Source organism: Sinocyclocheilus anshuiensis, unplaced genomic scaffold (assembly GCF_001515605.1).
Source record: "Sinocyclocheilus anshuiensis isolate Anshui unplaced genomic scaffold, SAMN03320099.WGS_v1.1 scaffold658, whole genome shotgun sequence".
NCBI lineage: Eukaryota > Metazoa > Chordata > Actinopteri > Cypriniformes > Cyprinidae > Sinocyclocheilus > Sinocyclocheilus anshuiensis.
Window position 1 is genome coordinate 1,243,811 of NW_015542402.1, and position 12,658 is coordinate 1,256,468.

Sequence of the window (12,658 nt, forward strand, 5' to 3'; positions counted from 1 at the left end):
CAAGGTGAACATCGTTTGGGGGATTTTGAAAACCCCTGCCTTCCAAAATCTAGTTATAGTTCTTTCTTTGTTGGTAATAAAAATTAAGTTCCCATAAATTATGTAAGGAAATAAATTGACTAGAAAATTTAAAAAAGACAATAAATAGAAGACAGCAAAAAAAAAGTGTACTGTTGATAGCTCTCGCTTACAGTTTAATACCAGTATAAATGGAATTGCTCAAAATAATAATAATAATAAAACATTTTGACTATTTGAAATGTTTATTTGATTTACATTAAGAAAACGTTGTCAAAACTTGAAATACTATGGACAAAACATCACAGAAATGCATTTAAAAAAATACAAACAGGTTGCCAATGTCATCTTGCCTTTGTTCGTTTTTAACTGGTTTGAGTTTCAACATAAATTTTATGTTTCTATGAAACTCAAGTTTCATACTTGCAGCATTTACCCTCTTCTCTCTTATTATCCTTCATCATCTTATTTTCTCATAGTAATTTTCTTGCAAAAACTTCAGAACACCTTCCATTATCCTTTCCAAACTCAGGCACTTGCATTTGTTGCACATGTTTTAATAGATGGGGTGCTTTTATGAATGCATTTTATAGCAACTAGGAGCTGATGACCATAGAGCAAAATGAGCATATTTTCAGTGCTCCTGGTATTGTCAGGTCAGACTGGGCACCTGTTTAACACTGTTTTCTGATAAATGAATGGAAAACAAAACTGTCAAAAAAGACAAGAAATATTTTAGTAACATAACCACATTTTCAAATGTAGTGTTAAAAATAAACACGTTTATCACATGTTTGCTTGAAACCAGTCAAGCATAAATGTTAAAACATTTGAAAATGACTGTAAAATATCTAAGCACCTTTGTCAGTGATATGAAAATACTTCGTTTGGGCAATACTGACATAAAATAATGACGATATTATGGCTATTCTGAGGTATTCTGTTATTCACTAATGTATATGATTGGTACTGCTAAAGGGGGTTGCTTTTTTTTTTTTAATCAATATTTGCTAGAACATTCATGTGACAAAAATCAAAAATGAAATGACAAATGGGTGCCACTGTTCTGTAAACCTTAAGGCCATGTGTTTATGTTTCTTGTTTCTCCTCATTCTGCACCTTCCCTTTACTCAAGAAAGTAGAAAAGCAACATGATTTGTACAGTTTTGTAGTGTCAGAACCAGAAAGCAGACCAATTTCTGTAAAAGCTTCAATGTAATATAGAATCCTACTCTGTTTCTAATCTGCTGACAAACATCATGTTTTGCATAATCTACGCCAAAAGCACAGAGCACTTTGCATATTATACTGAGGCACAATATCATGGAGGCTGCGAAAAGTCAGTTATATATTGCTAGTCACTTAAACCTTTAACGATACATATGAGGTTTGATTAACATAAGAATAGGCAAGGACCTTGATGTTCAGTGCTAAAATATGAAAGCACACATGGTTTTCCCCAAAAGGGAAAAGAGTTACAAAAAAGCAAGCAAGCAAACAAATTTTTACGGATGTTTGAACTTGCAAAGGATGGAATGTCATTTTTAAAAAAGGTTCCCATAAATAAAAGATGTTAATTAAATAAGTTTTCTTTAGGCAGCCGTGTCAAGAGTACCTAAGGTTTCTTGGTCAGGTAATTGGAAGGGAACCAGCCCTCTATCACTGGCCCATCGCTCACATTTTTGCAAAACCACCAGCCGCTACCATTTCTCTCCAGAACTTCGAAAACAGCGCCCTCTTTAAAGGCAGGCGTCTGCTCGTCTCCTTCAAAGTCCGCCACAGCTAAGAACAGCTCCTCCTTGGCCGGATCCTTGATAAGAGGTGGGAGTTTGTCTCTCGGAGGCCCTGGTTTTTCGGTCTTAATGAGGGGCTTTGGTGGCACAGGTACTTTGGCCTTGGGTTCCTCCTTCTCCTTGTCTTTTGGTTTCGTTTTGGGTGGCGGGGGTCTGCTCTGAGGAGGGGCGGATGGCTTGGCCTCTGGCAAGTCTTTTTGGGGAGCTTTGGTGTCTGTTGGACTGGCTGGCTCAGGGCTCTTCTTTGGTGGAGGAGGTCTTCTAGGTGCCACAGAAGGCCTTTGGGGAGCCTCTTTTGGTGTAGTTGTTGGTGGTTTAGTTGGTTCTGATGGGTCATGGCCGTTTTGTTGTTTATTGGGGGATTTCGACTCTTCGTTTGTTCTGCCATTATTCGAGGGAGTATCACTCTGCTGGTTGGGATCACTCGAGTTGCTGCTCAGCTCTGGAGGTTTAGATGGACGAAGCTTACTCCGAAGGTTTGTGATGTCCAGCTCATTCTTGGCCACTGGCTCTGGTTTGGCCGCAGTGGGGGGCTTTGGTCTGACCACTGGTTTCGGCTTGAGGAACGGGGCTGGGTTGGCCAAATCCGGCTTGTCTTCATTACAATCTGCTTTGGGTTTGGGAGGCTGCTTGGCCACATGCTTTAGGTTGAACTTTTTCACCTCCTTGGCTGAGATGTTGTGGCCACACAAGCCCATCTCATTGCGCAGGTAGAGTTGCTTGTTCTTCTCCTCCTTCTTCATCTCTGGGGGTTTGTCTGGCTTGAGAGGAGCAGCTTTTGGAATCACCAATGGGACGATGACTCCTGGGGTTGGTGGTTTGGGTGGGAGAGGTTTAGGAAGGTCTGCTTTGGGTTTGTCCTCCAGTTCCAGGCTCTTGTTGATGGATTCTCTCCTTGGCGGTAAAGCTGGCTTCTCTTCAGCCGTGGGTGAGGATGGAGGAGGAGGTAAGGGCCCTGAAAAAGGAGAGCTCCCTTTAACTGCATTGGGCTTCCAATCTCTCAGCTTGGAACGGGTGGAAAAATCAGAGTTGGATGAAGGTTCGTCTGGCAGGGGTTTGGACCAACTTTGCTCAGAGTTGGTATTATTGCTTGAGGTATCATCAAGCTTCAGCTGACCCATCTCACCAGGAAGCGGGGCCAAAAAGTTAGGCCTAGAGGCATTGCTAGTCTTCTTGTATTTGTCAATGAATGTGACTGGAGCCCAGCCTTCTTTATCTTCGATCTGAATGTACCACCAGCCACTAGAGTTCTTCTCAATGACCTGAGAGTACAAAATGTGAGGTAAATGTAGAGATGCATGCAGAATATCCAGATGCGTTCATTTGAGAACTAGTCAAAAATGAAAGCCTAAGTTTTGTCTGCTGTTATACTCACTTCAACTTTCACTCCTGCCTGGAAGCTAATACCATCTGGGATGGTTGTCTGAAAGTCAGCTATGGTGTAATACTCCTCCTCTACTTGTGGGGGCACTGGAGGTTTAGGCAAATTCACTCCTCGCGGCTGGAATAAGAGACAGGCCAAGAGTTAGCATGTCAAAACCTTGTGTGCTTCTCAGTCCTCAAATTGACGATTCCTTGTTTCCTCGCTCCTCTGTTCTCCAGCCCAGTTGAACTCAGCCATCTTGAAGGGCATCTCAATTCTCTAAATCAGGGGTTCCCAACTCTGGCCCTCAAGGTCCACTTTCCTGCAGAGTTTAGCTCCAACCCTAATCAAACACACCAGCACAAGCTAATCAAGGTCTTCAGGATTTCTAGAAAGTTACTGGCAGGCAACTTTGATCAAGGTTGGAGCTAAACTCTGCAGGAAAGTGAACCTCAAGGGCCAGAGTTGAGAACCCTTGGTGAGGAACGAGGAGTGAGGAAGCTTCCTGAGGAGTCATGAGTGAGGAGACACAGGTGTATCTTTCCCTTTCACCTTACGGGGTGGAGCTAAGACGTGAGGAAAGGAAGCGAGGAAAGGAAACAAGGATGCACAAATAAGAATGAGAAGCACCCCTTGATACTCCCTGTAGAACCTTGAAGAAAGAATTTGAAATATTTGAGATGCAACTGTAAATGATCACCCTTACTATAGAAAGATCTCGGCGTGGTGGAGGTCTCTGTCGCGCTCCTGCTTCTGCAGAAGAGAAGAGGGCAGAGTTTAGAGGGCCACAATCTTTTGTCTCTCTTACTTTTGACTGTTTTTGTTAGCGGTTGCCACAGTACATCATCTGCATATTTGTTTTACGCCGGATACCCTTTCTTATGGAAGGATATTCCAGACTATTTTCAAAAGGAATTGCAAATCGTGTTTTCCATGTGTGGATGCATAAATAGTGACATAATCCAAACGCAATTGCAAATCTTGCATTACCGTTTTTGTTTTCGCTTTCACGAACACACAGTGACTGTCAAATTTCAAATGGAAAAGCAAAGTCCATTTGCAACTAGATTTCCCATGCTTTGAGTTATGAGCCTGTCATATATAAATAGAAATATTAATTACCACGTCTGCTTTTTCACTCTCTCTTGGAAGTGACGTCATTCACATACAACTGTGCCGAATGCTTTGAACATTCGGCACAGACCGAGGTAATCGGTCTGCTATGCAACATAATTTCACAAAGCAAAATTCAGACCTTTCTGTTTTTGCTTCAAATGTTGAAATGATACAAATCAAATTTAAATCAGAAACTGCTCGTGCAATTTTTTTTTTTATTAAATATGCATAGCTGGTAAAAAAATATTTACGACCGGTAAATTTTCTCAAGTCGCAAAAAGTTAGTTTTATGCCCCGTCAGTAACCTTAAATACTTGTAATTTTTTAGATTCTAATGAAACCAACTGTTGCTTACTGCGCTTGCTTTCTGAAAATGGCGAAAATCGGTCGCGCTGATTCTCCTTGTTTTCTTTGTTGGCATTCTGCTGTTTGCAAGCCACTTCTAGGTCATTAGTGCTGGCATGAACTGGAGCGCCAGCAGCCATCTTCTTCAGATAGGACGCCGGGGCCCAGCCCTCTTTTCCTTGGTATCTATGGGGGTGAAGGGAACAATGTTCTAAGAAAATGCCTGTTAAGTACTTTTTCTGAGGACATTTGCATTTGATTTTACCTGATCTTCCACCAGCCTTCCAAGTTTTTCTGAATGACCTCAACAGTCATGCCTCTTTCCAAATCAATCTCATCTTGATCACGTGCAGAGTATGGATAGACTGCAGTGTACTTTTCCTCTGAGGATATGAAAGGGATATTTGAACTTTTAGTTAACAGCGCCATTCATGAATAACATCCAACCACTACAGCCCATTTACCAGTTCCGTTTTCTTTATTTTGCACAAAAACGTATACAAATACAATAATGTTCCACTAAAACTTGATAACCAGAAAGTGTCCAAATACTTTTTTCCTTCATTTGCTTAACTTTTTTTTCTTCCTTTAAATAAAATAATCTAGTGCAATGACATTTTTAGAAGATTCATTGATCTTTCATTGTTTTGCCAAAATAGTTGAAAACGTGCAGTGGTAAATTTGATATAGTGGAAAAAGCTTCACTTTTTACATTTGTACTTCTATTTTATAGTAAATGACTGCTTGTAATCTGCATTTCCTCTTTCTGTTTGGGTTTTTTGATGAATAGCAGATGAAGGAAGGGTGGGGAGGATCTGATCAGAGACTCAAAAGTAATGACAGCATAAGGTCATCTGCTGGGAAGAATGATAGATTTCACATGCTACCAACAAAATCACAATCTAAACATGAGTACACCAGGTTTGATAACTATTTTATCTCACAGATTCAGTTCTATGCCAGACACAAACTTAAGCTAGTAAACTTAAGTGAGTTTTGATTGAGTAACTTGTAGATCTGTGCTGCTCGAGACACAAACGGTTTCATATGATTCAGATTGATTCGGTGAACTGGTTCATCTGGTTCACTAAAAAAGAACCGGTTCAAAAGAATGTTTCGTTCATGAACCGGACATCACTCGGGACTGTTTTTCTGAGGCTCTGGATCACAGGTAATAATGTGGTAAATTATGTTCAGTTTCTTGCACGGACTGATCATTTCGCTTCATAAGACCTCAATATATTGCCAGGAGCCACAGGGATTCATTTTGGTTTCCTTGATATGCTTTTTTATTCTCAAGGATGGGCAGCCACTGACCTGCATTTCAGCTAAAAAATCTTCTTTATTGTTCTTCTGGAAAAACAAAAAGATACCTACATCTTGGATGGCCTGAGGGTGAGTAAATTAACGGCAGGTGAACTGTTCCTATAGTTTGTTTAAATTGTGATTGTGTTTGATTGTTTGACATTGGGTTTTCATGATCAACTGTCATGCATCAATCAACACCATCTAATTCACAGGTGCATGAGTTATTTCATGAGCTTTGGCAATTCGTTTTGCAAACCAGAAATTAAAAGTAAAATGAAAGTATTGTTTAAAAAAAATGGCACCAGTGTTGCAATTCCCCGATTCGTGCTGTGATGGTTCTTGGAGACGTACAGGTTGCAGCGCATGCACCTTATGCAGGGGACACACATGCATACGTGGGTGAGACCATCGTCACAATAGAGTGATAAAGTGCTGTGCTCTCCACCTTGGCCAAAGCCTGTGCTGAACAGATCCCCTAAAGTACGCCGGCGACCAACGTGCCTCGGCAGTGACCAGAATCTTCGGCACACTCCAGCAGAGAGCAAGCAGACACATGTGAAAACCTTCAGGTCACGTCTCTTTATACTGGATATGCTGGCCTACCAAATATCTCATCTTTGCCATGTAGTGCAGAACCGAACTAAAGACTGCACTCACATATGAAGAAGTGAGAAAAACTCTAACCTCATCTCTCTTAACATCTGAGTAAGACTCCCTCTCTAAAACATATGGTGAAGTGTGCAATTTTTGTGCTACTAAACAGAACTGCAAAAACAAGCTTATCTGGTTCAGCAAGGTTCGCCATATATTTTTATATATATTTAGTTGGTTAAATTCAGCAAGATGTGAGTTTCTCGCAATGCAATGGTCTTATAGACACCCATTGTTTAGCTTTAAAAGGCCTTAAAAAGTCCTTAAATCAGAGCAGAAAGTCTTAAATTTAAAGTCGTGGCATTAAATGTTGCATGCACTCCAAGAAACGAACATCTTCCTTAGTATTTTTGTTTTCAAGTGTAAATATATAAACATCCTTAAATCAAGACACATTTACTTTAGATGAAAACTGAACATATGAAGTCTTGTTATCTGAGAAACTGAACAAAATTAAGTGAGTTTATGCTTAAAACGAGAACAAATATCTGTCAATGCGGCATGAAACATACTTTTCTGATTAAGTAATTAAGTTGATTTTCTGAGCTTATTGGCAGATATTTGTTCTAGTTTTAATCATAAACTCACTTTCATTTTGATCAGTTTCTCAGAAAATGTTTTCATTTTGATCAGGCCCCTCGTCTCATGTAATTTTGATTCTCAAGTAAGTATCCTGATTTAAGAATCTTCAGACATTTGCACTGAAAAACAAGACAAATCCTGAGGAAGAACAGCACTCTTTGCAGTGTTATCAGAAGGTACAGTAAAAGTTATGATCATATTCTAGTGTTTGTGAGGAGAACTATTCAAACCTTGAGATTTTCTGTTTGTTTTTGGTAAAATGAATGAAAAGTAATGGAAATATGTTGGCAGTTGTATTTCCAAACTTTGAAGCGTCGCTAATGCAAGACATTTAATTTTAGACACCATATTGACCTACTGTGTTCCATTCAATTTATTCCTTGAATTTTCTTTACTTGGTCTTGAAAAAGTCTTAAATTTACCTTCATAAATCCTGCAGAAACCCCGTTTAGTACTTAGGGCTAGAGGGAATTTCAAACAGAGAAATGTTGTGAAAGTACCACAAAAAGAGTTTAAACTCTTGACAACCCATGAATGACTTCTTTCTAGTCATTCTTATGGTTTCTGTATATTAAACTAGGAATGAGCATTCAAAAAAATACACACTACACCTTTAGAGATCCCAGATCTGAATAAACAGGAGTATTTTTTTTTGTTTTGTTTTGCTGTTGCTGCTGATGAGGAACATTTGATGACAAGCAGGACTCTTTACCTTCTTCTGCTGGTAGTGAGAAATCATCAGGGTCATCCTGAGCCTCCAGACATGTGGCTGGTACCCAACCTTGAGCATCCTCAGTGCTAACAAACCACCAACCTGGGAAATCAGACGGGTTCAGAGCATCATGATGAGTAAATGATGACAGAATATTCATTTTAGGCTGAGCTATTCATTTAACAGCTGGGCCTCATATTTAATAAAATTTTTGAAAGAATAGCTTAATAGTAACTCTACTTTGGTGCTTCAAGGATATTGCACAAAGTCCAGATAGATTACTTTTTCATCAGCTGTGCTCATCAGAGTGAAAATGTTTGAGATGACTAATCAATGTAGAAGGCTTTACAGTTCAGAGGCTGCCACGCAACGCTTCAGCTAACAGCCATATAGTGCGAGATATTAAGCACCTAAACTTAACATTTAATATTTAACAGCTGTTTTATGATGTAATGTTGTTAACATTTAAACAACTGCCAGATACTGTATAATCAGGGCCTTTTTCACCTGTAGGCTATGATTTACGTGATTTGCTTAATTCGTAATTGTCAATGTGATGAAGCTGCTTTCAGCACATTATGCATAAGATTGATAGCCTAATGAATGTGCACATATTGTGAATGAATTTAATAAACCAATTATAGCTTTCCTGGTAGCCTTCAGTAAATTCATTTTTCTTAAGGAAATTAATGATACATAAAACATATGCATAACATATAACTTGACGGACACAGAAGAAAATGAAAAGCCCTGTATGGCTCCACTTGTCTGTGTTTGCATGTTTCAGTGGTGGTTTTCAGTGACTTCAATGCAACTTGCATCGTTTTGCCAGTAGGTGGCGACAAGTGACTGTCTTAACGAGCGAGCAATTTAACCATTGATTTAATCGATTAGTTCAAAAACACTGATTAATCCAGGAAAGAAACAAGTTGCTGAAACTATTTGATTTTTAATGCTCATAAAAATTAATCACAAAAACACATTTTGCTTATGTTTATGCATTATTTGAGACATTTCTATAATTTCAATGCAAAATGATGAATAAAGAAAGTATAATTTTACTAAAGGACTTTAAATATACAAGACTTCTGTATTTGCAGTTTGTAGTGTGGATCATTCATTCAAACATTTAACCTGATTCTCATGTTTGAGAGTCTGTTTTCTGCTTGTTACTGACAACTGACATGATTAAATGCTCGTCTTTTTTCTTTTTCTTTTTTGTGGAAATCCATTTCCGCCACTGAGTAAAAAATAAAAAAAAAGGTAATTGCAACTTTTTACCAGAATTGTGACCAGTTGCGAGTTATTAAGTCAGAATTGTGAGATATAAATTCACAATTTTAAGAAAATATGTCTTTTTTCCCTCAGAATTGGATTTTGTAACTTACAATTGCAAGTTTATATCTCGCAATTCTCAGAGAAAAGTCATAATTGTCAGATACAAACTCAGAATTGTGAGAAAAAAGTCAGAATTGCGAGATAAAAACTGGCAATTGCAAAACAAAAAAAAAAATGCAGAATTACAAGGTAAAGGTCAGAATTGTCACATTCAAACTTGCAATTGCAAACAGCAAGAAAAAAGTCAGAATTGCGAGATAAAAACTGGCAATTGCAAAACAAAAAAAAAAATGCAGAATTACAAGGTAAAGGTCAGAATTGTCACATTCAAACTTGCAATTGCAAACAGCAAGAAAAAAGTCAGAATTGCGAGATATAAACTCAAAATTTTGAGAAAAAAAAAACCAGAATTGCAAGACAAACTCAAAATTTTGAGAAAAAGCTGAATTGCAAGATATAAACTCGCAATTTTGAGAAAAAAAAACTGAATTGCAAGACGTAAACTCGAAATTTTGAGAAAAAACTGAATTGCAAGATATAAACTCGCAATTTTGAGAAAAAAAAAACTGAATTGCAAGATATAAACTCGCAATTTTGAGAAAAAAAAAACTGAATTGCAAGATATAAACTCGCAATTTTGAGAAAAAAAAAACTGAATTGCAAGATATAAACTCGCAATTTTGAGAAAAAAAAAACTGAATTGCAAGATATAAACTCGCAATTTTGAGAAAAAAAAAACTGAATTGCAAGATATAAACTCGCAATTTTGAGAAAAAAAAAACTGAATTGCAAGATATAAACTCGGAATTTCAAGAACAGTCAGAATTGCGAAATGTAAACTCAGAATTCAGAATAAAAATTGTGAGATATAAACTCAAAAATACCAAATTGTGAGAAAAAAGTCAGAATTTGGAAATAAATAAATAAAAAATCGCAATTACCTTTTAAATTTTTATTCTGTGGCAGAAAAAAAAAACAGAACTGCAAGATGTAAACTCAGAATTCTCAGAAAAAAATTCTAAATTGGAGATAAGATAATGATTGAGATGACCAGTCAAATCATAGCAGGGTTGCCAAGTCCACAGTTTTGGGCTACTTTTAAACTGATGCCTCATGTTGATTTCTCTCTGCTGGTTACAGGTTTGACATATTGCATACATTATATTTGACTGAAATGCTTGCATTTGCTCTAAAAAAAATGCTGGGTTGTTTCAACCCAACTTTGGGTCAAATATGGACTAACCCAACCGTTGGGTTACATTTTTAAATTACATTTTTGACCCAAAGTTGGGTTGAAACAACCCAGCATTTTTTAGTGTTGAAATATTTCATATTCCGCTAGCGATAAAACTGTGCAAGATAGTACGTTTTGTGAAGGAGGGCTACTGGTATGGGGGCCTTTGAGCTGTGTTCAATTTGCATAACAGTGACTGTAAAATGTTTATTTTAGGTATGGAAATATATTTTGAGTTTGATATTTGGTATATGGGCATTGGGCTGCTATTGAGCTAATTTTGTTACGCAAACCTGGCAACCCTGGTTCACTGAGGCTGCTGACAGAGAATTTCTTGACAGCTGTTTTACGAGAAAAGCGTTAAACGACCAACAGCATTAATCAGGGATACAGATAAATGTCTAATTTCTCTATTTTGAACTGCAAAGTCCAGATAGATGACTTTTTCATCAGCTGTGCTCATCAGAGTGAAAATGTTTGAGATGACTAATCAAAGTAGAAGGCTTTACAGTTCAGAGGCTGCCACGCAACGCTTCAGCTAACAGCCATATAGTGCGAGATATTAAGCAACTAAACTTAACATTTAATATTTAACAGCTGTTTTATGATGTAATGTTGTTAACATTTAAACAACTGCCAGATACTGTATAATCAGGGCCTTTTTCACCTGTAGGCTATGATTTACGTGATTTGCTTAATTCGTAATTGTCAATGTGATGAAGCTGCTTTCAGCACATTATGCATAAGATTGATAGCCTAATGAATGTGCACATATTGTGAATGAATTTAATAAACCAATTATAGCTTTCCTGGTAGCCTTCAGTAAATTCATTTTTCTTAAGGAAATTAATGATACATAAAACATATGCATAACATATAACTTGACGGACACAGAAGAAAATGAAAAGCCCTGTATGGCTCCACTTGTCTGTGTTTGCATGTTTCAGTGGTGGTTTTCAGTGACTTCAATGCAACTTGCATCGTTTTGCCAGTAGGTGGCGACAAGTGACTGTCTTAACGAGCGAGCAATTTAACCATTGATTTAATCGATTAGTTCAAAAACACTGATTAATCCAGGAAAGAAACAAGTTGCTGAAACTATTTGATTTTTAATGCTCATAAAAATTAATCACAAAAACACATTTTGCTTATGTTTATGCATTATTTGAGACATTTCTATAATTTCAATGCAAAATGATGAATAAAGAAAGTATAATTTTACTAAAGGACTTTAAATATACAAGACTTCTGTATTTGCAGTTTGTAGTGTGGATCATTCATTCAAACATTTAACCTGATTCTCATGTTTGAGAGTCTGTTTTCTGCTTGTTACTGACAACTGACATGATTAAATGCTCGTCTTTTTTCTTTTTCTTTTTTGTGGAAATCCATTTCCGCCACTGAGTAAAAAATAAAAAAAAAAAGGTAATTGCAACTTTTTACCAGAATTGTGACCAGTTGCGAGTTAAGTCAGAATTGTGAGATATAAATTCACAATTTTAAGAAAATATGTCTTTTTTCCCTCAGAATTGGATTTTGTAACTTACAATTGCAAGTTTATATCTCGCAATTCTCAGAGAAAAGTCATAATTGTCAGATACAAACTCAGAATTGTGAGAAAAAAGTCAGAATTGCGAGATAAAAACTGGCAATTGCAAAACAAAAAAAAAAAAATGCAGAATTACAAGGTAAAGGTCAGAATTGTCACATTCAAACTTGCAATTGCAAACAGCAAGAAAAAAGTCAGAATTGCGAGATAAAAACTGGCAATTGCAAAACAAAAAAAAAAAAATGCAGAATTACAAGGTAAAGGTCAGAATTGTCACATTCAAACTTGCAATTGCAAACAGCAAGAAAAAAGTCAGAATTGCGAGATATAAACTCAAAATTTTGAGAAAAAAAAAACCAGAATTGCAAGACAAACTCAAAATTTTGAGAAAAAGCTGAATTGCAAGATATAAACTCGCAATTTTGAGAAAAAAAAAGATACATTTGCCATTGCGAGAAAAAAAGTCTGAATTGTTAGATATAAACTCATAACTGCAAAAAAAAAAAAAAGTGAGAATTGTGAGAGAAAAATTCGCAATTTCCTTTTTGATATTTTTTTTATCCCGTGTCAGAAACAAGCTTCCATACTTTTGCTTTCAGACTGAGTCCAGACAGACTTTTAGTGGCGTTATCCACGGTGCTCGGCTCAC

At 37.1% G+C, this 12,658-nt stretch overlaps 1 protein-coding gene across 2 annotated transcripts in view; it reads right to left on the reverse strand.

Annotated features, from left to right (window-relative positions):
• Positions 1 to 282: 282 nt before the first annotated feature.
• Positions 283 to 12,658, reverse strand: part of LOC107692984 (SH3 and PX domain-containing protein 2B-like) — a 44,665-nt gene continuing 32,289 nt past the window's right edge. For both annotated transcript variants that reach the window (XM_016492219.1, XM_016492217.1), the window contains 6 exons: positions 7,889 to 7,990; positions 4,901 to 5,018; positions 4,646 to 4,821; positions 3,881 to 3,927; positions 3,187 to 3,312; positions 283 to 3,073 (listed from right to left, as the gene is read on the reverse strand). In XM_016492219.1, the coding sequence (XP_016347705.1) occupies positions 1,634 to 3,073; positions 3,187 to 3,312; positions 3,881 to 3,927; positions 4,646 to 4,821; positions 4,901 to 5,018; positions 7,889 to 7,990 (2,009 nt within the window). In that variant the 3' untranslated portion in view covers positions 283 to 1,633. The remainder of the gene's footprint in view (positions 3,074 to 3,186; positions 3,313 to 3,880; positions 3,928 to 4,645; positions 4,822 to 4,900; positions 5,019 to 7,888; positions 7,991 to 12,658) is intronic.